The 24,920-nt window shown below is 35.8% G+C and overlaps 1 protein-coding gene and 1 long non-coding RNA gene across 3 annotated transcripts in view; one reads left to right on the forward strand and one right to left on the reverse strand.

Moving 5' to 3' along the window:
• Positions 1–814: 814 nt before the first annotated feature.
• LOC149412302 (uncharacterized) lies at positions 815–11,083 on the reverse strand. Its single transcript, XR_016304577.1, has 3 exons — positions 11,018–11,083; positions 10,051–10,279; positions 815–1,582 (listed from the first exon to the last, which is right to left on the reverse strand). It is a non-coding gene; the product is annotated as an uncharacterized LOC149412302 (long non-coding RNA).
• A 1,806-nt stretch (positions 11,084–12,889) lies between these two features.
• Positions 12,890–24,920, forward strand: part of LOC149412303 (inositol polyphosphate-4-phosphatase type I A) — a 41,015-nt gene continuing 28,984 nt past the window's right edge. The window contains exons 1-9 of one of the 2 annotated variants that reach the window (XM_089645664.1): positions 12,890–13,249; positions 16,138–16,224; positions 19,642–19,797; positions 20,039–20,160; positions 20,612–20,690; positions 21,693–21,844; positions 22,071–22,232; positions 23,816–24,183; positions 24,671–24,867. In XM_089645664.1, the coding sequence (XP_089501790.1) occupies positions 13,132–13,249; positions 16,138–16,224; positions 19,642–19,797; positions 20,039–20,160; positions 20,612–20,690; positions 21,693–21,844; positions 22,071–22,232; positions 23,816–24,183; positions 24,671–24,867 (1,441 nt within the window). In that variant the 5' untranslated portion in view covers positions 12,890–13,131. The remainder of the gene's footprint in view (positions 13,250–16,137; positions 16,225–19,641; positions 19,798–20,038; positions 20,161–20,611; positions 20,691–21,692; positions 21,845–22,070; positions 22,233–23,815; positions 24,184–24,670; positions 24,868–24,920) is intronic. The other variant, XM_089645665.1, reaches the window with a different exon arrangement.

Here is a 24,920-nt window from a genome sequence, read left to right on the forward strand (position 1 = left end):
AAATCCCATGGAGATGGGGCATAAGGAGTAAAGGAACAATTGACTGCACTCATATATCTATCATTGCTCCTGCAGTACATGAAGATATGTACTATAATCATAGGAATTACTCAGCACAAAGTGCAAATGGTTAGCTCTTAATTTGGATCATTATTTGTGTAATTTAAGGCCCTGTAGTAAGCGTTCCAAGAATGTTTGAAAGGAAGATATGTAAATACAAATGTTAAAACGATAATACCTAATGAAGCGAAAATGGCGAAAATATTTCATTAAACACGACTCGTTTGAAATAGACCAAAAATCTCTCGACAAATGCTTTAGTTGCATTTAAAGATACACTGTGCATTTTTGCATGCCTATATCATATTAAATAACAAACCAATTTTTTAAAATAATTTTCGGAGCTTTTAATTTTTTTCTATCGAGGGAATTTCATATAATTAACGTTTCGGCGTAACAAAAGTACAAATATTATCTTCAAAATTAAGATTTTAGAACTTAAAGAGCTAACGAGAAACTTGTTATAAATCGGTAGAAATTGAGTATGCGGGGCTTAATAATGAACATTTCTGATGTTGTGATCCGAACATGGTGATTTTAGATGTGAATGCAAGATTTCCTGGAACGCAGCATGACGGTCAAATTTGGGCCAATTCTCAAGCTCTCAACAATTACGGAGATCTGGAATGAAACAGGAGAAAGGAAAACTTGGTTCATAGGTAAAAATAATTCATTACACATGTAGCACATATTATTGACAACATTCAAATTACAAAACACACAATTAAGACACGTTAGATATCAAATAATTACTTCATAATTTCCACACTAACAGCATCTTATTCTTTTAAATGTGTTTCAATTAGGTTTCCCTGTTCTTGCTCTGGCTCATTGGAAAATGTTTACCATGTAATGTATCTAGGTGCAAAAATGTATCTAAATTAAAAATGAAGTGAATTCGTTAGTTATTTAATTAATAAAATTAAAAACTAATTTGGTTTAGAAAAGATTTAAGGCTTGGTAAAGATTTAACCAAGATCTGTATGGCTTTCTGCCAACCACTCTTAGATTATGGTTTCTACTATCGGATGGAGCATTGCAAATGACAATATTCTAAATTCAAAAATTGAAAACCAAAAATACATCACGAAAATTATATTGAAAGGCCCTTTAAGAATTAGCGTTGATGAAATCTTCAATATTCTGAACATCATATCAATCAAAAACTCTATTCTAAAACAATGCTACATCACTTTAATAAATCCCACTTTCATTTAATAATCACGGCATCATTATAACATTTCAAAACTGAAATGAAAAGCTGGATGAAAAACACAGGGAGATCAGAAGTAGAAAACAGAAACCACCCAACGGCACTAAAAACCACTACATATATAATATATTTTAATTCTTTCAGCCACTTTGTATTAATTACATAATTTAATATTAATTTAAATCCTCAGCACGGGAGATCCCAGTGAGGATATCATCACACCCTGAACCTCTAGCAAATGTACACAGACTCATCAGCGACAGCGACAGCGAAATCCACTGCCACTACCATCAGTGACAGATGAAATCTCTGTAAAAGAAATAAACATATCAAATTATATCAAAATTTCTATTTTATAACACATGTTATGTAAACTAGCAAAAAAATGTATTATGAAGAAAATATTAGCCATTTCTAAACGAAAATTTGAAACAGTAAATCAGAAAAAGTAAATAGTAAAATAATAAAAAGAAAGATACACTGATCAAACAACTGCAATCAGAACACAATTAACTAAAACTGCAAGTAAACAAATTGGAACAAATTCATTAAGGCCATCTCATATTCCAGGTGACCTTCGAATTCGGAAGGGGCGCGGCCTATTGGGGTTGGTTATAGAAAACTTGAGAACCAATCAGAGAAAGCCGAACGCCAGATTTATATCTACCTAGTTACGCCCATAAACGCACACTGGTAAAATTTATCAAAAATCCGGTATAATATAATATCGGCATAATGCACAACTCTTCCATTTATCAAATTTTACAAGAGGCACAAAAAACTGTTTTTTAAACTCTTAGTTTTTTAATGTGACATCTCACAAGAGCGCCTCTGTCTGTATATATTATTGTATTATAAATCGTCGCATTAATTCGTAGACTGCGTAACTCCAAATTTTTCGAAAATACGTTTTTAATGCCATCTGGTGTTAAAATTAGACCCGCATCGACTAGTAAAACTCGAAAATTTAAAAAAAAATTAACCTTTTAGATAAACACAAATTAGAAAACTGCGTAAAATTATGGTGCCATTTTTACTCGCGAATACTTCGTAACTCCTTAATTCAGTATTGGCCGGTGAGCCGTGCACGCTTGTTGTGTTTTTGACTGAGGAAATTTATTTACGGTGTAATAGTTTTACCGTGAAATTAACTGAGATAAGTTGATTAATCAATTTTGAACATTTTATAACCTTAATTTTAATTGTGAAGTCACGAATAGTGTTTTGTATCTGTAGTCTAAACTGACGTCTTCTGCACCGTGTGACGCTCTGCCGTAGCTCTCTTGTTTTATGTGCCTCTGCGGTTTCGTAAATACCTAATAGGTCCTTGTTCTGTGATTATCTCTTCTTCAGGGTCACCATCTCTTTGCAAGTGGATCTCCTCCTGATGCATATCCGGATCCGGTTCTTCACTGTCCTCTTCAAACAAACCCAAAATATTTACAGTGGAACGTGCGGCAATTCCATCTCGTCACCGCAGTGAGTGGGCTGGAACCAAACGCTCATCACTCCTGGACAGCCTGAACCCCAGATTCCTACCCACCCCTCATACCTTTCCATTCCAGACCTTCCTTTCCCCTCATACCCTTAAAAAAGAAAATATTAAAATCATGAATATACAAAAAAACAAACTTAACATCATTACAGCGGCGAGTAGCAGGCGTCCCCGGTGCGGGCCAAAACTGTTAGTTGGTAAATTTTGCCAACATTCGCGGTCTGCACACTAATTTAAATTCTGTTCATCACCATCTTTTGTCCCAACGTCCCAACCTTCTTTTCCTATCTGAAACTCAGATAGCCGAGCCGCCAGACTCCTCCTATCTGTACTGCCCGGGCTTTACCCTTGCAAGCAAGTTCCGTCTCAAAGGAGGAGTCTGCCTCTACAGTCGAGCTGACGTCAACTGTGTACGACTATTGAGTCTGGAAAACTCCAGATTCGACGTAATGTGGGTGCGCGTCAATCTTGCCAGTACGGCAAGATTCTACGCATGTCTATACCGCTCACCGAACCATAGCGAATCAGACACTTCCGAGCTCTTCAAACATTTGAGAGATACTATTGATGATCTCTTGCCCCGCTACCCTTCGGCCGAGTTTATTGTTCTGGGGGACTTCAATGTTCATAACGAACCATGGTTGAAGTTCTCAGGCCCAACGGACTCGGCTGGCCGACAGGCGGAATCCTTTGCCATTTGCTACGGATTAGAGCAACTGGTTCAGGAGCCTACAAGGGTTCCTGATGTCCAGACTCACCGTTCCAATCTGTTAGACCTATTCTTAACTACTGTGCTACACGGTTATAAGATTGACGTCACAGCGCCTCTGGGATCATCTGACCACTGCCTAGTGACGACATCAATCCCCGTTAGCCTCAGACCAACCAATGAGAGGCTGAGGAGAAAAGTGTGGCACTATAGGTCAGCAGATTGGTTCGGTATGCGGGCCCATTTCAACGCTTTTCCGTGGTCAGCTGTTTGTTTTCGGACTTCGGACCCTTCAAGATGTGCCCAGGAGATTGGTGAAGTCATCAAATCGGCGATGGATGGCTTCATACAATCGACTACTAAATAAACTGGTGTGGGCTCAAAGCCTTGGTTCAGTCGACAATGCTCCGAAGCAGTTCGACGAAAAAACGCGGCTTACCGAGCCTACAACACATCTCGAACGCCCGAAAGCAGATCAGCATACAACAAATCGGCAAAGGAATGCAAGAGAATCATTAATAGGTCAAAATTCGAACACGACCTGCAGATCAGCAAAAAGCTGGCTGCCTGCCCGCATGGCAGCAGAGCATTCTGGTCCCTTGCGGGCTCAATAGGTCGGAATTTTTGCAAACCCAGTTTGCCACCTCTTACCAGACCTGACGGCTCACTAGCAAACACCGCCACCGAAAAGGCTAACTTATTAGGGAAAATGTTTGCGGAAAACTCGACCCTCGATGACGGAGGTGCTGTTCCGCCGTCGGTTCCTCACTGCGGCTTCTATATGAAAAAGCTGAGGATCCGGCATCGGGATGTACTCCACGTTATACGGGGGCTCGATGTTAACAAAGCTAGTGGACCTGATGGAATACCTGCCCTGGTATTGCAGAGGTGTGCTGCGGAAATAGTTCCAGTTTTGACAAAGCTCTTCAAAATGTCCCTGAAGTGTGGCACTGTGCCCTCTGGTTGGAAAAAAGCGGTCATTCACCCTATTCCCAAGAAAGGTGACCGCTCCAACCCGGCCAACTACCGCCCCATAGCGATCACATCAGTTCTGTCCAAAGTGATGGAACGTGTGATCAACGACAAACTGCTCACATACCTCGAGAAGAACAAAATTATCAACGACCGTCAATACGGATTCCGGCGGAACCGCTCGTGCGGTGATCTTCTCGCGTATGTGTCGCATGTTTGGGGGCGGTGCCTGGAACGTCACGGTGAGACCCAAACGGTCGCACTAGACATATCCAAGGCCTTTGACCGGGTCTGGCACCGAGGACTTGTCAACAAATTGCCTTCTTACGGACTTCCCGCATCCCTGTGTACGTGGATTGCTGACTTTTTAAGGGATAGGTCGATTCAGGCAGTTGCTGACGGTTTCACCTCATCCTCACACTCTATAAATGCTGGCGTCCCACAGGGATCGGTTCTGTCTCCGACTTTGTTTTTGTTGCACATCAATGACCTTTTGACATGTGCACCGATTCATTGTTACGCGGATGACAGTACAGTTCATGATAGCTTTTTGTTTGACAAGCCCCCAAAGGGCACACAAACTCCAACGGCTCGGAGGGCTTTGTAGCAGAGAATGGACGGTTATCTCGAGAGTATTTCCTCCTGGGGTAAAAATAATCTCGTCGAATTTAATGTTTCAAAGACCCAATCCTGTCTGATTACGTCTAAAAGGGATCTAAATGATAATCTAGTCTCCTTCAACGGAAGCAATCTTCCGAACAGGCCTTCCATTGATATGCTTGGTGTAACTATAAGTGACCAGCTCAGGTATGGGGGTTCCATCGAAGCCAGAATAAAGCTGGCCTCTCAGAAGCTGGGCGTACTGTACAGGGCCCGCAGATACTTTAATAGTACACAACTGCTGACCCTGTACAAATCACAAGTGCGCCCTACTGTCGAATTTGGCAGCCATCTCTGGTCCGGAGCCCCTAAATACCTGAAAAAAACCCTTGACTCTGTGCAAAAACGGGCGGTCCGTTTGATAGATTCCCCAATCTTAACAAACGGACTGCAATCTTTAGAGCACAGGCGTCGGGTAGGTATGCTGTCCTTATTCTATCGGTATTACAATGGAAGATGCTCTGAGGAACTAGCGTCATTTATCCCTTCCGCACCGGTGCGTAGTCGGGATACACGCCAAACGCGCGCCCAACATTTATACACGGTTGAAATTTGTCACATGAGAACGGGTCGCTTCTACGATTCGTTCTTGAGTTCAACAGCTCGGCTGTGGAACGAACTGCCGGCCTCTGTGTTTCCTCCCTCCTACAACATGGGACTCTTCAAGACCCATGTTCACTCCTTCCTCTCCACAAAAAGACCCTCCACACAGCATCCCCAAAGATGACATAGGCCCTGAGGGAAATTATTTTCTTCAGGGCCTCCTGTGTGGAGTTAATATAAAAAAAAAAAATAAAAAAAAAAAGTCTCTCCTCAGACACAGTCCGTTCTCTGTCAGGCATCTTCCGCGGGTCAAGCACATGTCTTGGTATGCCATCTACTTCGATGTTGTTGACTGAAGTAAGTCCTGTCACCCTTCCATGCACGATGTGCATCTCCCATCTACTGGTTTAACCGCAAGAAGATCGCCCACTTAGAGCTCAGTCAATACTTCCTCTTCTATATTCACTTGCGCAGAAGGGTGTCTCCACGAGTGTGAAGTGTGAACTATACTAGACAGCTCAATACCTCGATCATCCTGACTTTTTGCAGCCAAAGATTGTACCGAAACACTGCCTGCAGGGGATCGCTTCCACTTCTGGCTGCAGTTCTCTTTATTGTTTGATGATGTCGTTCAACTATACCGTTTCCAGCTGGTCGGTATGCCGCGCAAAATCTTTGACGAACATTCCATCTCTTACACTTATCTGTAACACTGTAGGAACCAAATGCAGTACCATTGTCCATGAGAACTACTTTGGGCGGGCCTCTTTCCCGAAACACTTCTTCCAAATGTCTGATAATCGAAGCTGCATTATCTGACTCGATTTCCCGCCACACGGTAAATCTACTTGAACCGCAATCGATAAATGTGAGTAAACATTTCCTACCGAAATGAGTAACATCAACTGCCAAGCGACTCCAGGTTGTCACAACATTAAGATTACCCGCTTCATGGGATGATGGTGGAGGGTCAATTGTCCTGCATTGTACGCAGGAACGCACGCATCTATCGACGTCCTTTCTTCTCGCCTCGGGATCGACCAGCCGGGCAAGATGAAGCGTTCACTTTACTCCAAAGTGATGCTGAGCATGAAGAGTTTCTACGCTTAAAGCACATGTTTGCTCACCAGTTCCACTTTCAAGTCTCTCCCACCTATCTTCACACTCTGAGGAGTCTCTTTCACAACGTTTCCTGTCATGGCTACTCTTTGCCCGGGTCTTGCAAACCCTAGTAAGTACATCAGTTTTATTTCTACAGGACAACAAGGGTGATCGACAATGTCAGATCAAATTCTTCTACAATCTCCTTCATCAACTCCAAGCGTCACTTAACGATCATCTCTGACACGACTACTCCCGGTCAGTGTAGATCTCACCCAGCACAAAACCGTCGCCGAATCTGTAATGATCTCCAGAGTTTGAAGATTTCACTTGAGAGTCAGATTTAATCCCTTAAGGAAGGAAAAGTACCAGCATTTACAAGACTTAAAACAGACATTAGAAAAGGATTACCACTCCTTTAACGATAACCTTCCGCATCATTAAAATCATTAAAATGCATCTAAATAGACTGCCTCGACATACACATACATTGTTGTGTTTTATTTTGTAAATGTAAAATTCCTATCTCCCAAATTTTCCGCTAGGTTGTTCATAAAACTGTTCGCAGAAAAGTATGTATCTTTTGTAAAATGCGTATCTCCATTCTCGGTTTTTACGTAAACTTCCTAACTCCGATTTGAAATAGAAAGCCTTAACTTACAAAAGTTTAATGATTGAAAATAAATTTCCAAATATATTATATGTTCGAAACATAAATAAAAAGAATAAGCCATCTTTCATTTTTTTTCACTACGAGGTTTTTTGTGCCTCCTGTAAAATTTTACATTTGGGAGTTACGCATTCTACGAATTAATGCGACGATATATTGTATTGTATATATAGATATATATATATATATATATAGTATTGTATATATATATATATATATATATTTATATCGCCATTGGTTGGGCAGGGTTGCGGGGCGGATTAAGGAAGAGGTTGAAGGAAGGGTTTTATTAATGCGGGTCTTGAAGAGCGAAATGTACAAATATATAAATAATAATAAATACGTGTATTGTAATAGGATTAAATCAATCTGTAATGCACGAAAAATAATAATAATAATGGACGGAATGTAGCGAAGCTGTGTTTTGACTTAATAAACTAAAAATCTCCAAGCCTGGAAATTTGTTGGATGAAATACTTACTTAGTTTTTTTTAGGCCTGATACTTTATTTTTTCTAGGCTTATAAAAGGTCTTATCAAAAAAATGATCGTTTGCTGACAAGCCCAAGATGTGTTCTACTTGCAGTATTTAAAAAGCATCTGTAGTATTCCTAAGCAATCAAATTTTCAAACCAAAAACATCTGATTTTGCATTACTTGGTATTGGATGGCCTTAACAAAAATAGTCAACAATATAATGGAAACCATCAAATGCGAAACGGAATCATCAAAAATAAAAATTATTTATCGAATCAAAAACAGAAACCCTTTAAACAAATATCCAGCCGTAGTAGTATCATTCCAAAATAAAGAAACTAAGGACAGAATCAACGACCAAAAAAGAAATTATGGTGTTTTGTACACAAAAATATTAATTTTCCGGAAGATAACAAAGTTTACATAAACGAACAATTAACTCAACCAAATAAACACCTCCTGTTCCTGGCGAAATCCTTAAGATCGGGTACAAATTCTCGAAAAATGGTAACGTGATGAAGAGAAAAGATGAAACAGCCCCAATCATCCACATAAGGCAGTCGAATGACATTCCTTCAGAATAAAGGACCAACTAACCGCATTGCATGTGAAAATAACTTATATCTTTCAAAATGTCTGATGAAAATTTTTTGTATGAAAATTACATTTGTAAAAACACAAATGAACTAAATAATCACTTATTTATGTATTCTTCTCGATAGTCTAAATTTTTCTCCTAGTATTGTTATTTTAACAGAAACACAAATGAAAGAAGTAATCCCCTATAACCTGCCAGGATATGTAACTATTTCATCTGAATGTAAACATACTGGTCACGATGAAATCACTGTATTTATAAAAAATTGTCTTAAAAAAACTGCCTTCGAAATTCTAGACATTCAAAACAGATAATGCAATTAAATTAACATTTACCCACAGTAATTGTACTTATCTGCTACATAACAACTACATATAGATCACCTTCATTAAATGAATCTCTCTTCACTAATGAACTTAATTCGCTTTTAAAAATGACTAACAGAAATAACTTTAACTTTGCAACACTGGTGATATCAATATAAACATAAATGAATACAACAAATGTATTATGTATATACTTGTACAGCGCCCTTGAGGTGATTTTGCACAAAAACGGCACTGTAAAAATCATCCAAATATTATTATTATTAACAAAATTAATTTAACATTACTGATCACTACCCAACATTCTACGGACACAACATCTTAACCACAAATTCAAAAGTATACTCTAACACTGTTGAAAAAAATGAAATGAATTACATCACATTAAACAATCTACTTCATTCAGAAAAATGGGACAATATACTATCAATAGCTAACCCCAATTCAGCATTAGAATTATTTTATAAAACTCTAAAAGATTATATTTCGAAAAGCACAAATAAAATTGTTAGCTCTAAGAGAAATTATAAAAAAATTAAGCCTTGGATCACTGTAGGACTAATAGTTTCTATTAAACAAAGAGATAAAACAGAGAGATGTTAAATTATCAAAAAGCCTGTCAAAAATATAACGTAAGAATAATTCCTTTGATGAAAACGAAATGTTTAATGTATAGAAATTGTAAAAAGAAGTACTATTGTGAACAAATTGATAATGCAAAAAATGATAGGAAAAAACGTGGAATATTTTTAACGAAATCTATTGACTTTTCTGCAACTTTGTAGCAAATAGTAAGTGTAATGGGACCGTAAAATTTTTCAATCAACCACTATTCTGAAAATAAGAACACGGTAAGGTGGTTGTCTAGATCTAGACTCTAGACACCAACCTAACCTATGCAATGCCAATTTAATTATTAGAAACAATTGTTTCCAGGACATTATGACTTGGATCCAGCCACGAGATCATGGAATGATATTTCTTGTTTATTAATGTTGTATAATTTAAGTTCCATATTTGTAAATAATTATGTGTTAAAAATATATATTTGTTAAAACGGGATAGAAATAAAAAAAACATTAATGTATTATTGCAATTTTTAATTGTGCTTTTCAGTTTCAATTGCCTCTTATCATCTTCCTACTATTTCCTCAATTGATCTTCAAGTATCAGAACCCTCTGGAGTCTGAGGAATTCTCTCTTCTCTTTAACGAGACAGCGGCTTACTTGAAACAGTGGCTGCCCCACACCAGACACCGGCTGCGGCTGACTGATAGTAAAGGCGTGCGAAACAGCGGGATGCTCCTATCCCACGGCAGAAGGTCTGAGGCGGGGGCCTCTGGAGCGGAGACTGCGTATTTAGCAATAGCCCTTGAAGTAGATGTCTATCGAGGAATGCTTCATCTTCATCTCCTTCTATGAAGATCACCTCTTCTGCAAATGGCATTCGAATTATCTGGAAGTAAAAAAGAGAATACTGCGTTCAGTTTGCATTTGAAAATTTACTATAAACGCTCCCGAAAAAATTCAATTAATTCTATGAAACAATATTTGGCGTTTGATAAATATTTGTCGAGGTTTGCATATTTTTTTATTGAATGAAAAAAAGTTAAGGAACAGTAACATTTATGATAACTTTGTCTAATTAAATACATCTTTTGTTTCGTGTAAAGTAGTAATTACAGTTTGCACGATTTGAAAAAACCATTTGTAAGCGACTTTAAAAACATTATCTTTGTTTGCGTTCAAAATGTTTACATTTTTGAGTGCATAAGTTGATTTGTACTATTAAAATCTGAAAGAGTCATTCATCTGCTTTCAAGAATAGTATTTTATTTTGAAATACATTAAAAAAATAGCGAATTTATATGGAATCTGTATTGTGACAGTTCGCGATGCACATTGCAAATCTTTAGGGATTAACAAAAAGAACAATAATTCACAAGAATCAGTGGGACTTTGAACATTCTCCTTCGTAATATTATAATACCTGATGCTGAAGAATTAATGTTATCTCTATAATTAGGACATCATCGCGTCGCTTGTTTTATTTTCAAGCGTTTGCAACTCGTCTTTGATAAAATCAATGCTTCGATCTCATTTATTCATCCTGAAAAGTAAGACAAATCTATTAATTCGACTCAAATCTGTACTAAAATCGCACAATAATTAACAAAACCAAAAACTAACGTACTGTGAAATGTTGTCTGTTCTCATAAATAAACCACTCTCCTGTTCTGTCATTGTTCTGTTTACCGTTTTTGACGTTTGCAATTCCATAGAACCAATCGCATTTTAAAGACAGGCGTTGCAGTAGACAAAAAAAGCACTGTTGCCAGATAAATTCGTGAAATAGCTACATGGGACCTTGTTTTCTGTGGTGAAACGCACCCAGGTTTATAAGCATTTTTATCGTTTGCGTAATTTTTATCTTGTTATAACCTTACTTAAGGGAGTTTAATATTAACACTATGCATGTAAAAAAAGGAGGAACGAGTAAAAAAAAAAGTAGTTACGTAGTTACAAAATTTAAACATTTATTAAAAAAAAAAAAAAAAAAAATTATTATTTATTGAGTTAGTTTATACATTTGAATATAAACTAATATAAACAAGATCATATTTCATTTTGTAATTTTACATATTTTTACAATAAATATAACATTTCTTTTTAAATACATTCATTCTTCCTTCATTCTTAAATAAGTATTTAAGGTTGAGTGTTAGTTTATATCTAGGCTTAATAATATTCTTAATTAAAATTCTTAAAATTAATTGTCCGTTTCCTTACTTCTAAATTATTGTTCATTCAATGTCAATAATTTAGTAAATTTTAAAAAGTTGTTTCGCGTTACGAAATAAACATACAAAAAATTTTCAGGCACTTCCCATGTTCAATTGTTCATGATTCTGGATTCTTCACGTTCGCACTTATCACTGATAACACAAGCGGCAACTTGGGCTGGTTACGAAGGGCGGAATCAGTTCAGCCTGGGCCAAGGCTCCGAAGGGTGGAGTCGCCAAGCAGCGACTCCTGAGAGGGCAGCTTCCTGGGCGGAAGTCTGGCGACCACTCTGGCTTCCTTGGCGGAAGTTTGCGGGGTTACGGGAAGAGCCTCGGCGACCACGCCAAGGGGGAGGCAGGAGGTTTCTCGGCGTAGGCGAGATGGTAACTCCTGAGAGGACAGCTTCCTGGGCGGAAGAGCCTCGGCTACCGCTCCAAGGGGGAGGGCAGGAGGTTCCTCGGCGGAGGCGAGATGATAACTATTGGTTGCTGAAAAATCTGTCTTCAGTCGCGCGATCCGGCGACCGTCGCTCGCCTGTGGTGGGGTGCTAGAACTAGAACTGAACTAGTGGTTCCGCTTTACACCACTTCGGTACGTTGTTCGGGTCCATGGCGCTGGCATCGCCATTCTCACCGCTAGATTTACAATTATTGTTAAATATTTTAAAATTATATTTTTTCAGTATGACCTTCAAATAATTGCAATATAGTCTAGCGCCTTGAGCGAAGATTTTTATTGCCCTTGGGTCGCTGGCTTAACATTTTCCCATTTCAGATTTATGACTTTATGAGGGTCTAGAGCTAAATCTGCGGACTAATGGGTGTATTTCTTAGAGCAATGTATTTCTAGGTTGGCTTTCTATTTTTATAGCGGTTGCCGGCCAATCTATACAACTAAATTTTTAAGTCTTATAATACACAATGCCGCCTCCATCTGCTTGTAAAATTAGGGAGAACATATGCGGGCGCACGTGTTCAATTTTGTCGTTCTGTGAATTCAAGTCACGTAGATACCTAGGGACATATCAACGTGACACATTTTTATAATCAAGTTTTTAACAATTTGGTGAAAAAGCCTCAAAATTATATTTTTATGGCAGACAGGGCATTATACACACCGCTCTTAAATAATCTAATATGTAGGTACTAAATTTTGTCATATAGACTACCCGACTATCCAAGCATAGAACAACTGATTTGACTTAAAAAAGGAAGAAGACATACCTATATGTCACTATTGTACGTTTTATTATTTTTGACATTTCGATTCGGCCTGTGGTGTATATCTATGGGCCCGTGGCTCGACTGGCTCGTCAAATTAATATAATATATTTTATTATGTGCACACATGTACGCCTTCTGCTTGTTTTATCATATTTTCTGTGTAAAATGATTTTATGCATTAGCTAAATGAGCTTGCTTCAAGGTATTATGCGGTTACAAAAGTTAACGAAAGCCGATACGTCAATTTATTTTACAGTAATACCGTTCTTAGAATGTTGATGGGTTTGGCAAAATAATCAGTATGCGGTTCAACAAGCAAGAACTGATAACTCTCGCTTCTCAGCCTTCTCATAAGTTCGATCGAGAGGGAATCCTCATATTGAAGGAACGGCAGGATGGATTCTTCCGAAGAACTGAAAGTAAGACATTCATCTACACTATTTTGTACTTACCCAATGTAAGCCGATTTTGAAATTGCGCTTAACATTATGTTATTTATTGTGATTTTTTCAAAATGCTGAAACTTTGTTTATTTGTGTTCCCAGAGCATGAATTGTCACCCATTGTCATGAATATCATGCGGATTAAAGTCTTACCAAAAAATGGATATTGTTTTGTAAACATTAAAGAGATCCTTTAGAGAACTTTAGGTTTTTACATTTCCAACTATAAATACAAAGCTAAATAACATGTAAAATAACAATTCAAATGTTGACCTACTTTTAAAGACTGCCGACATGTTGTGGTTTTAGTTGATTTAAACAAGTTATGAGAAGACAGGCCTCGTTCAGAATGGAAGTACCTATAAGTTCTGTCACCGAGCTTTGCTCGAATGCTAGGCACTATTTGCTAAGCATGCTCTCAGTTTAACAGTAGCATTTTAGTATACGTAAAACTTAGTTTTCATACCAGTTATGGAGTTGCAAAACCTGCTCTGGAAATTTCTGTTCGTTTGATACATCCCCAAAAAGTATTTGAAATAATAATGTTTTATTGTTCAGATATTTAACGTAAAATGTAAATTCATTTTAAAATCAAGGTGTTTTAAACAGTTTTTCGCGACCATCTCCAAAAATTAAAAATATTTCAGAGCGGGTTTTGCAACTTCACAACTAATATATATATTTATATGCTGTTTTGTTAAGATTCGACTGTGTGTTCTTGGTGCTAAGAGTTCGATTGTAGTCTCTCTTTTTGTTACATGTCATTTATGAGATTGTGGGAGGGGTTACAACGGAGCAGTCAGTAAGACGTCTTTAACGCTCTTAGACTCATATTTACCTTTTAACATGTCATCTGAAATAATTCATATAGGTTTTACTTCTCATTGGTACAAATTTATTTTTCCCAAATTCCCAAATATTTTTATAAGCTCTAAATTAATAATTTGTGGTACAAATAAACTTTCTGATAAACATATCTTCAACGATTATCTTTAATATATGATATAATAAATGGTTTATCAATTTAATATATCATAGAATACATGGTTTATCAAATTTTTTTTCAACCAATCATTACAGTATGAGAATCATCGATTACCATTTGCAATAATTTAGATACATTTTGCCTAAGTTTTATTATAACTTATAGATTATTTTTTTAAAAATTACACTGACACATCCCATTTTTACTACTATCTACAATTCTATTTCTTTACATAAATAACGAAAAAGCTTTTTGGTAGTTTTGTCATTCTTAGATTATCCTTAGTTATTGGTATTTGTAATTTAAAATATCCATACTTAAAAAGTGTCATAAATATCTGTTTGTGAGTATAATTTATAAAAATGAACTTCAAAAAAATGTTTAACTTGGCTTTTGTAAAATAACAGCTTTGCGGATAGAGTGATTCATACTTTCTGTATATCCCTTTGCAAAGTTCTAAACCTGTGTATATTATTTTGCCTTTAAAGAAGGCACTACCAAATGGTTGATGTACTTTTTAACCAAGTGTTCCAACCTAACCTCCAAAATGGTTAGACTATTGTTTACTCCAAAAAATTCAACTAACACCCAATCCTCTTAATGTAAATTTTTCTCTGCTATTTTCCTTAACTCTCGGGTTGGCTGGAATAAATTGCCGCCTGGCAGTGGACCCACCTTTATACTTCTACAATATAATGTAACTTTTTGTAAGGAGTTTTACTGCTCTGAAATACTACTTACTGACAAATGGATTGGGTTGTTTTTATTTTACTAAACATATTGGTGAAATGTTCCTGTTCTCAATTCAGATGTATCAAATATTTTATGAAGAAGAGCAGCTTATTTACACACCATATGTAAACACGAGCAGGACAATGTCTTGACCAAAGTTGAAAATTTACATAACTTGAAATGGATGTTTATGGAAATACAATACAATTTTACCCTGATTAACAAAGATAAAAGGATCCTCAAATGTTTTGATTAATGGTAGAAGTAGCCTTAGAAGGATAGGAATGTGTTTTCAGGTATAAAAATATCTCCAATGCGTAATATTTCGTGTTTCATGTTAATCTTTACATTTTAAACGAAATAAATAATAAATTGTTATTCTGTTTATAGTTATATTTTCTTTAAAATAAAATATTAAAAGAATCATGCCCAATGTCCATAATAACTGATTTAAACAAATAAAATAAAAACATCAACATCGATAGGTGGAATCACATTGGTTTGCTTGGGGACCAGTAGCCATAAATGTCACTTGCGAAAAATTTTCAATTAAGATTTGAACACAAATTTTGTTAATTTAATATTCAAACATCTCGGCGCACATTTCCAAAGGTTGTTAAGTTTACTTTTCGATTTTTGACTTAAATAAATAATTTTTATAGCAGATAATCTAAGGTTTCCACAGTTTAAACACCAATATGTGTTAGCAAGCATCACAAAAATACCTTTCCTATTCATTTAAAATAATGTACTATAATATACTATTTTATTTCACCCTGATTATCTTTATGGTACAAATTTGATGTCATTAGTTTATGTTACATATTATTTAAGCAAGTATATCAATATTACCTACCTATATTGGCTGCCAAAATATTATATGACCTATCGAATTTTTTTCCCTAATTATCAGGTAAACATAATATAATATTTTTTTGTTTAAAATATCTTGTTTATTTTAATGCATAATATTAAATTTTGCCTGTTGTAACTCTTCTTCTTTTTTCTTAAGTTGACTCTCTTATTAACTGATATTCTTAATATGTACTCTCTTATTTGCTGCAATAATATAATGTATGAGAATATAGGCACCTCCCACTCCCATTGAACCTACATTTAGTAAATGAACCTGTTGTGCATTATATAGGCACTAAACCCGAGCATTACAAATCACAGAAGGACGGGAAGCGTGAGAAATTGAAGAGTCTCAGCTGTGTAGGTGTTTCCGACAAAGGTACAAGAAATAAATGAGCTTTATTTGGCTCAACCTTCTCTTTTGCCTAATCCACATTTGCCTCTGCTAACAAACCAAGCACCTGTCTAATCAATTATTAAGTACATAACACTAGTAGACCTACTTTTCACTAACAACCACAATGTTTTAACAATCACTGATAACAACCACTAATGCAAATACAATTTACACAGGTTTGTGTACAATAGTTATGAAAATACATGATTTGAGATTTTCATTGTCAAAAGTGATTTATTTTTGAGGTATTATGCCGTATTGCGCTACCTCATTCTTCAGTCAACGTTTCGTTCCCTGTAATGCTGACTGAAACCTTGACTAAAGAAGTATTTAACGAAATAATACAATTAAATAAATCAAGTGTAATAAAGTTCAAAGGGTGTGTTTTGTCATAAGATTCATTTAGTTTCAAAATTATGTAATCTTGAAGTTAAAATTGGTTTGATTTATTTATATTTGGTTTTGGCTTTTATTTATTTTTGCTCGTGGTGTTGGATTAAAGTGTGTTGCATCATTTGAAAAGTTTTAAAATGTAGGTGTTCAGTTATTATGGAATGTAGGTGTTCAGTTATTATGTGTCCCGGGTTCAGGGGAAGTGTGTGTCTCGCTGTGATGGCACTTGCTGGACATTGATCGCTCTTAATTGACTTGTCCCGGGTTCAGGTATGGAAACTAAACCAAATTTCAGTGAATGAAAAATTCAAAATGTTTTGAAATTTACGCCTCCAACTTTTACACTTCAAGCTACATCAAAAAAAGTCACCTTTCTGGGTAGAGGTTTTATATCTCTTTTTTATGAATTACATTATGGTATTTTTCTCTCAGATATCTATAAATAATATGTAGGTACTTAAGTCAGAATTGGAACACATAAAAATAATAATGTTAATGTAGTCATGTTGTGGGTTTTGAAGATAAGACTGTTGGGTTTATTTCTTATTATTATGAGGTCGTAATTTTTTTAATGATCCTATCATGTAGCATTGGTAAAAACTGCTTATAGATAGTAACACTTGTTTTCTCAAAGGACAATTTCCAGCTTATTACACAATGTTCTTATTTGAAATCGGTCACAGTTTTCTGGAGCACCTAGTTTAATTACATAGTTATATTCAATAGAAAGTTACACTCTTAAATTCTTTTGGGGCTCCTTGACATCAAACCTTTTAATTAAGAATTATACAACTATATTATGTTTACTCACTTTTCACTTCACTTCAAAATATTTATTTTATTTTTCAACCCTTAGGTAAGTGATAATCCCATAAAAGGTAATTGGTGTGCTATGAAAATACAATAATTTAAACTTACATAAAAACTCGGGTTTGATTTGAGATTTTCACGGCCAAAAACAAATCACTATAATACATAAAAACTCATTTTGCAAATCTATTTCTAAATTCAATTTTTTTTTCCAATGGATTATTGATATTTTTTTGTACATACTGAAGATACAGTAAAATAATTTAGTTAACTAATGGGGACCGTTCAAATGTCAAAAATTCATAAAGACACTGATCGTCATTGATCGTCTTTTTGATTGTCAATCGAATTTGAAACACCCTGACCTTAACTGAATCTTGATTTGAAGAAAGTTATTCAAAATTGCACAAATTATATTCCCGAAAATAAATGGAAGACCTAAGTACAAAAATACAATACAATCCTTATATAGCCACAAATTATTGACTTTTAATTTTGTATGTCGTCATTCTTTAAATGTATACTTCATATTATATTATAAAGTAACAAGTGTTATTTGATAGGGAAATAATTGCTTTGCAGCCCACTAACATTGATTTATTAGCAACAAGTCTCGCGTCATATTTTTAGTTTTGTGCACATCTTCTTACAGTAGCATTTGCAGATAGTTTTGTTGCGAATCTCCCATGAATCCAATTTTGACAAAGTGTTCTTTACCAGTGTATGATTTTCTGTTGTATTGTATGTACAATTATAGTGATGTTGGACCTTAAACAAATAGAGCCAAACATCTCACAGTCAAGGAAAACCTCACTTTGTGGCACCGTAATTCGGAATTCCACTTACAGAGTATCTTGGTTGTTGCCTCCTAGCCATTTCATTTTGTATCTTCTTCTCTCTCAACTCTTCCCTCTCAGGATAGGTGAGTGAGAATGTGATGAATCACTTTATGAGGTACATAATCACTTATTTCAGAATATTGTCACTATTTGTAGAAACTTACGGATGCAATTTTAAAATTAAATTCTTTGGGAACTAACGAAGGTGGTGGTAGCGACTCACATAATTTTTTTCACTAAATACAGTGACTGACTCACGTAGACCACATTTTACAATACCTAGTACAATGTGTCACACATTAGCTTGCACACGTACCACACATATATAAAGTTTATCGTTCCAATCTTAAAAACAAAGACAATTTGTCTAGTTTAAAATCAATAAACTGTACACACATGACAAGCTCTTTCTTGAGGTGTTTGATAGTAACTGTTGGAGTTAATGACTCACTCCTTTTACAGTACAAGTTTTATTTAGTGAAATGGTATAACCTATAAATATTAAGTTTAGTTTAGACGGAAGCCGTTTCCCTATACGCAGTGAGTTGATTTCAGACATTATCCAATCATGTGCCCTTATTTAGTGCCTAATCATCGATGGATGCCAAGTTAAGCATAGACTTCTGTTTGCTGAATTTCACGACTCATCTGAATATGGTTTTAGAAACCACGATAAGACAGTTTCTGCTGGCGTTTGAACGCTCTCATCTAAAATGTTTGGCCATGTTACGGTCCATCCGTGTACACTGAACTACAGCTTATTAATTAATTCATTGATTACAGCTTAATTCGCACTCCTGTGTCTACACTACCATATTATGTCAACCTGAAATAAGGAACTTTAAAGTTTTGCATATTTGCTGTGTATTTGGATAGTATGTATAAACATGCATCAAGATGTTATAAAATTAATTTGAAATTATGATGTTATCTAGTATTTAGAACTAACTCTAAATAACTTTTTATTGTTCCAATTTAACTGAAAATAAACAATAAAAAATTAATCTACAAAGACAAAGTCATTAGTAAAGTTATAGTAATCACGTTAGTTTTGAGATGTGGGTATTCTTTCAAAGGTAAACTACCGAATGTAGTACTTATATTGCCTCCACTTGACAGTTTTCAACCTTGAAACCACAGCTTCAAAGGCTCGGCCCAAGCTAAGTTAAGGTCATTGTTTGATCCCTTCCCACATGTATTCTTAAAAACAGTGGGCAAGTCAGTTGTGTGTTTACCTGATACCCAATTTTTGACATGCGGCAGTGTAGAGTTGTGGGCGTGCGATTTATGCAAAAGCTTCAGGTATGTTAGTGAGATAGTATTGTTGTAATGTGGTGTTTGTTGTGTTGGGGAGCAGTCAGCTTAGAGCGCTGGTGCCGGCTGCGTGGAAATTTGCTGTTCTACCTGCGTGCCGCCGAGCAGTGGGCCGAGCCGCTCGGGGTCATTGTACTGGAGCAGTGCACAGTCCGCACGCAGCAAGAAGACCCGGCGGGGTACTGGCCATTCCAGATTGGTAACATATTTTTTGCAACATCCAATCAAAGAATTATTTAAAAATACTTAAATTTTATGTGTAGATTCTCTCTGAAATCAGATAAAGTGAACAAATTATTATAGTATGGTCAACGAAACTTCTTATGGCCAAAGATGTATGTGAATCATTCTCACTGAAAGTTACAGTAAAAAGGTAGTATGTATATGTTTTGATCATTTGATGCAATCATTGGTTTGTAGTAACTGTATATCATTTTCAGTTTTTGATGGTGGAGTTTGCCAACAAATGGCAGCAGTAACAGAAGCAGACCGCATTGGATGGCTCCAGGCCATTCAACTCGCTACGTACGAATGCATGAGGTCGCAAATGCTGGCACTTCAGGTTAGTCTGGCACTCAGTTAACACACTTCTGGCGGGAAGGGTGGTTCTACCTTTTACACCGGTCCTACTATGATTGGCGGAAAAAGCATTGCTGTCTGCTAATTTTATAAGAATCTCTTATAATATATGTATTTTAAAATGTGAACCAAGTCTTCCCCATCTTCGAATTCTTGTCTTTTGTGTGGGAAAATATTTTATCAAAAGGAAACTATATTTAAACCCGTAGAACGGGTTACATCCTTATACTTATTGCACCGAAGATGCAAAAGTTTTTTTTTCAATGATTTGTGCGTCAATGGAAAAAAAAATTGTGATGTAATAAAATAGTACATTTTTTTACAAATAAATCTTGGCCTGTAAAGGGTTAAAGACGTCAATACAAAACATTGTTTTATTATTGTCTTTTTTTTATAACTTTATTTTGTAAATTTTAATTTAATTTGTATTGCAGGACCGGCTGGAAAAGAAACGAGGAACTGACCCTGACATTGACATACACATGTGGCGACTGCAGAAAGGACTGACAATGGGTATGTATTTTCTTTATTGATGAAGATAATTAAAGGTACGCAGCTAAAGAAATAAGAGAAATTCTGAAGTCATAACTCAGGAAATGATGTTGCGAAATTAAAATATTATAAAAATTCTAGGCAGAAAAAGTTTTCATATCCAAATTTCTCGCTTTATAGTTCAATAGTAGCAGATATTTTTCTAAATATATTATATTCTACTTTATAGAAGTATATGTTTTTATTAACGCCGAATGAACTTACAAAAAAGCATTTTACATATGTATTTTTTTAAACAGTTATTATGTGTTGTAGTGATTTATTTTTGTAGTATTATTCTGTCTTGCGCTACCTCCGTCTTTAGCCAACTTTTCGGATAGCATTACAGTGACCATCATCAGGGCAGATGTGTGATCATCAAGGCAGGGCACATCTGCCCTGATGATGGTCACTGCAATGCTATCCGAAACCTTGGCTAAAGAAGGAGATAGCGCAACACGGCGTAATACCACAAAAATAAATCACTATAATACTTTTGGCTGTCAAAAAAATATTAGTACGTCGAATACATAATAGGTATAATTGTTTTGTAATCTTTTTTAAATACATCTATTTGAATTTAACTTTGTTTTTTGTGAATGAATTAATTCAAATCTTGGAAATGGAAATTAACCCAATTCCCGATATCCGATCGAGCTGAAATTCGCCTAATCGATTCTATCAACTTTTGGTGGCAATCACGCATCACACGCAGACATGCATGATTTCTCTGAAATTGGATAACGTTACCAATCGGGATTTGGCTCAGCTGTTGACACAGTGGTTGACTCCAGTCCCTGGGGACGAAGGTTCAATCCTCAGTCAACCAAAAAAAGTGTGTATTTTCAAATACATCTCTTAATAAAAATAGATGTATTTATACTGAAAAACTTGTTTTTACGGGATGATTTATTGATAAAAAAAATTCCGTGTCTAAAGGTACTGTAAATAAATAAATAATGGAATGTAAAATATGTCTTTTAGATATCAATGAAGTACCGTTGTGTGAATTGTCCCTGTCCTGTGACAATTTACTATGTGACGCGCATGGCCAACCTCCGTCCCCGTTGCTGGTTATTCACATCAAAACTGTCGCTGACTATTGGATCAGATATTCCTCTACAGAAGTCATCCAGGTGAGTTTGTAACCAATATTTACTAACACATGTAAACCAAAAAAATTTCCCTTCACATTGCTCAGGACCCAGACATATTGATTTAAAAAATATGAAATTATGACAAATTAAAAATTAATAAAAGCACTATAACTTCAGCAAACTATCATTGATTTATCAATGTCAAAATTTTACCAATATCCTGAACAGAATTTTGCATTGAATAATCAATGTGTTTGAATTACAGAAAAGCAGTAACCCGAGCTTCTTCAGTACCGTAAGCTTCAGAGGCAGTGATGGCTTGGATGGAAATACCAAAGTTCGTCTGACTGTTTACGATATGAGGGAGAAGGTTTCAAATACCGCTGTTCCCATGGGGTCAGCTATAGTACTGCTTAGTACTATTCAGGTAATCTATTATTATGATTTGTAATATAATATACTAATATAATATTCATAACAGTGAAAATATCACGATACCACCAGATATTGGATGTATCGATACAGGATCCACAGATATCAACATTACTGAATATGTTCCGAGTGTGGAAGCGGGAGAGCAGATGCTGCAGGCCTTACGGGAGCGAAAGAGACCAACATGTTTTGTGGTATGCAAAAGATTTCTGAGTGTTAGAGTGGGAGAACCGATGCTCTCTTGCCACGGGTCCTACATCACTGAGGACGAAATGAACAAGTATTTTTTGTTGCTTATCGAATTTTGTTCTGATATTGATATCACGGGAATATTGATAGCATTCAGGGTTTAGTATTCTTTGTACATATTATCTGTTATTACAAAATATTTTATATTGATTATCGGCTCTGTGTTGTATCATTCCATGTTCCAACTCCTGTTCTGTATGCTGAGCTCTGAGATCTGCGATTGTTAGATACATTAAATTATTGTATTGATGTTATTTTTGACTGATAGGTATTATTGATTGATCTTAAAGTAATTATAGAAAAAAATTTTAAGTGTGGGAAAAATAAACAAACCAATTTTTTCTTTTTTTTTAATTGAATTAAAATCAAATTTAATAATTATATTATTAAATTTGATTTTATTTAAATCTAAAAAATAATTAAATGGAGTTCTACGAATTAAACAGAAAAACAATAAATCAACCGATTTTTAGTCAATAATCTAGGATGAAGTTATTATCAAGAAAAATATCTAAATAAAAAATAATAATCTATATAAAACAATTATATTCATTCACTACACAAGTATCTACAACACCTACTTAATCATTTTGATTTATGTATATATCTTAATACTGGCAGGCCAATATAAAAGTATTGGGCGATACCGCAAAAGAACAGTTTAACCCAGGCTTAGTCATGATTATCTTTTATTATTATTAAATTAGCATTACAAAATCATCTTGATAAAAACACAATGTAACCCATCTTTGATAATTTAAAAAAGAGATGTATAAAGTTATAAGGTTAATAAATTCCACATATCTATATTATATGTAAAATCAGGGTATATCAATGCCAATTAATATAATTCATTGTTCACCACCCCTCCCCAAAAATTTTGTACCTGTTTACCATAGTTTAAGGAAAACTGTACCAGTTTCAAAATGGCCGTGATAGGCTGAAACCGGTAAAGGTCAAAAATAATAAGTGGGTAAAAGTTTTAAATTGTTTTTATAAATCATTGTAATGGAATTTCACCATGGGTTTATTGTCATTACCTTTCAAAAATAGAAAAATATGGTTAACTTGACCAAAATTCGCGATAGATACCTAGATCACAAAAATACAAAATCAAACAAACTGACTTCATTTATAAATTTAAAATGAGGTTTTCTTAGAAACTAAATCAAAATAACCAGAAAATCATTTCTCATTCTTCCTTCCTACATTCTCCTTAATCTCTTATTAATAATTATACCTCACCTCAATATTAAAGGTACCAAATAAAAATTACCTGCTCCAAGCAATGTCGCTCTTGTGTAGGATAAACACTATTAATATTTCCAGGACACTCAACGTCTTCGAATACCCCTGACAAGCAGGGAGGGCAGCACAGTGGGATTCCTCACACTGAACGGGTGGAGTTTGGAGCCGAGCAACCACGGCTCTAGTCCCCAGCACCTGTCAGAGCTGAACGGCACCAAGGGAACTGCGATGGCCTCCCAGAGACCCTTCGCCCACCGGAGGTCCCAGTCCCTTCCGCCTCGACTGGGGGTTAAGCTGAAGCTACCGGCACACGGCTCCATGATGAAGCATCTCTGTGCCAATCCATACCAAGTCACGTACAGGTTTCACTCGGGCCTCGGAGGTGATATCACAGTTCACGAGATCATGGCCGAATCCAAACTTTGCTTCACGCTCCCGCAGCAATTGCTGTAAGTTCCTATTGTTCATAAAATTTAAAAACTCAAAATTTAAACATTAGAAAAAACACAATAGAAAGAAAGAAAAAAACATAAATAATAACCGTCATCAAAATTTGGCCAAGGGCAGTCCGGTAGTTATTATTTGAAGTGGCAAATGTCTAAAATTCAAAATGGTGCTAATGCTGTTAAATGTGACCAGAGTTCAAACACCAAAATCATTGTTTCATTCAAAATTCTTTTGTTAAATAATTCTACCAATGTAATTCCAATAATCTTTAATTTGGTCAATAATAATAATATAAGACTTGTTAAGTGTAATTTTGTGTTATTTCATTTTAAGTGCGCTTTACTATGATAAATTTTAAAATAATGATTTAGTAACCCCATTGTATGGAAATGTTATTAAAATTATTCCTATGGGGCCTATGCCTAAGCTTCTACTATTCTGCGACTTTGCCCATCTGTACCTCTCTTAATGTTTGAATTGGTATTTCAGGAGCCTGTGGATACAGCGTGAAAAGGAGCTGCTGCAGGAAGTGTTGTGCATGGGCGAGCTGGGTGGCCCGTGGAGGACGCGGCAGACGGAGCTGCTGGACTCGCACCTCTCGCTGCTTAAGTACTATAGCCACGCCCGACAGAACCTGCACAACCACTCCACCACACTCAACTCCTTCAAGCAGAGCTCCAGAAAAGGTGGGTTCAGAGTACCTACATGTGAAGCATAAACAAAATGTCAGATTTAAAAA

This window comes from Hesperophylax consimilis, chromosome 23, assembly GCF_061612785.1.
Source record: "Hesperophylax consimilis isolate HC1 chromosome 23, BYU_Hcon_1.0, whole genome shotgun sequence".
NCBI classification, from domain to species: Eukaryota; Metazoa; Arthropoda; class Insecta; order Trichoptera; family Limnephilidae; genus Hesperophylax; species Hesperophylax consimilis.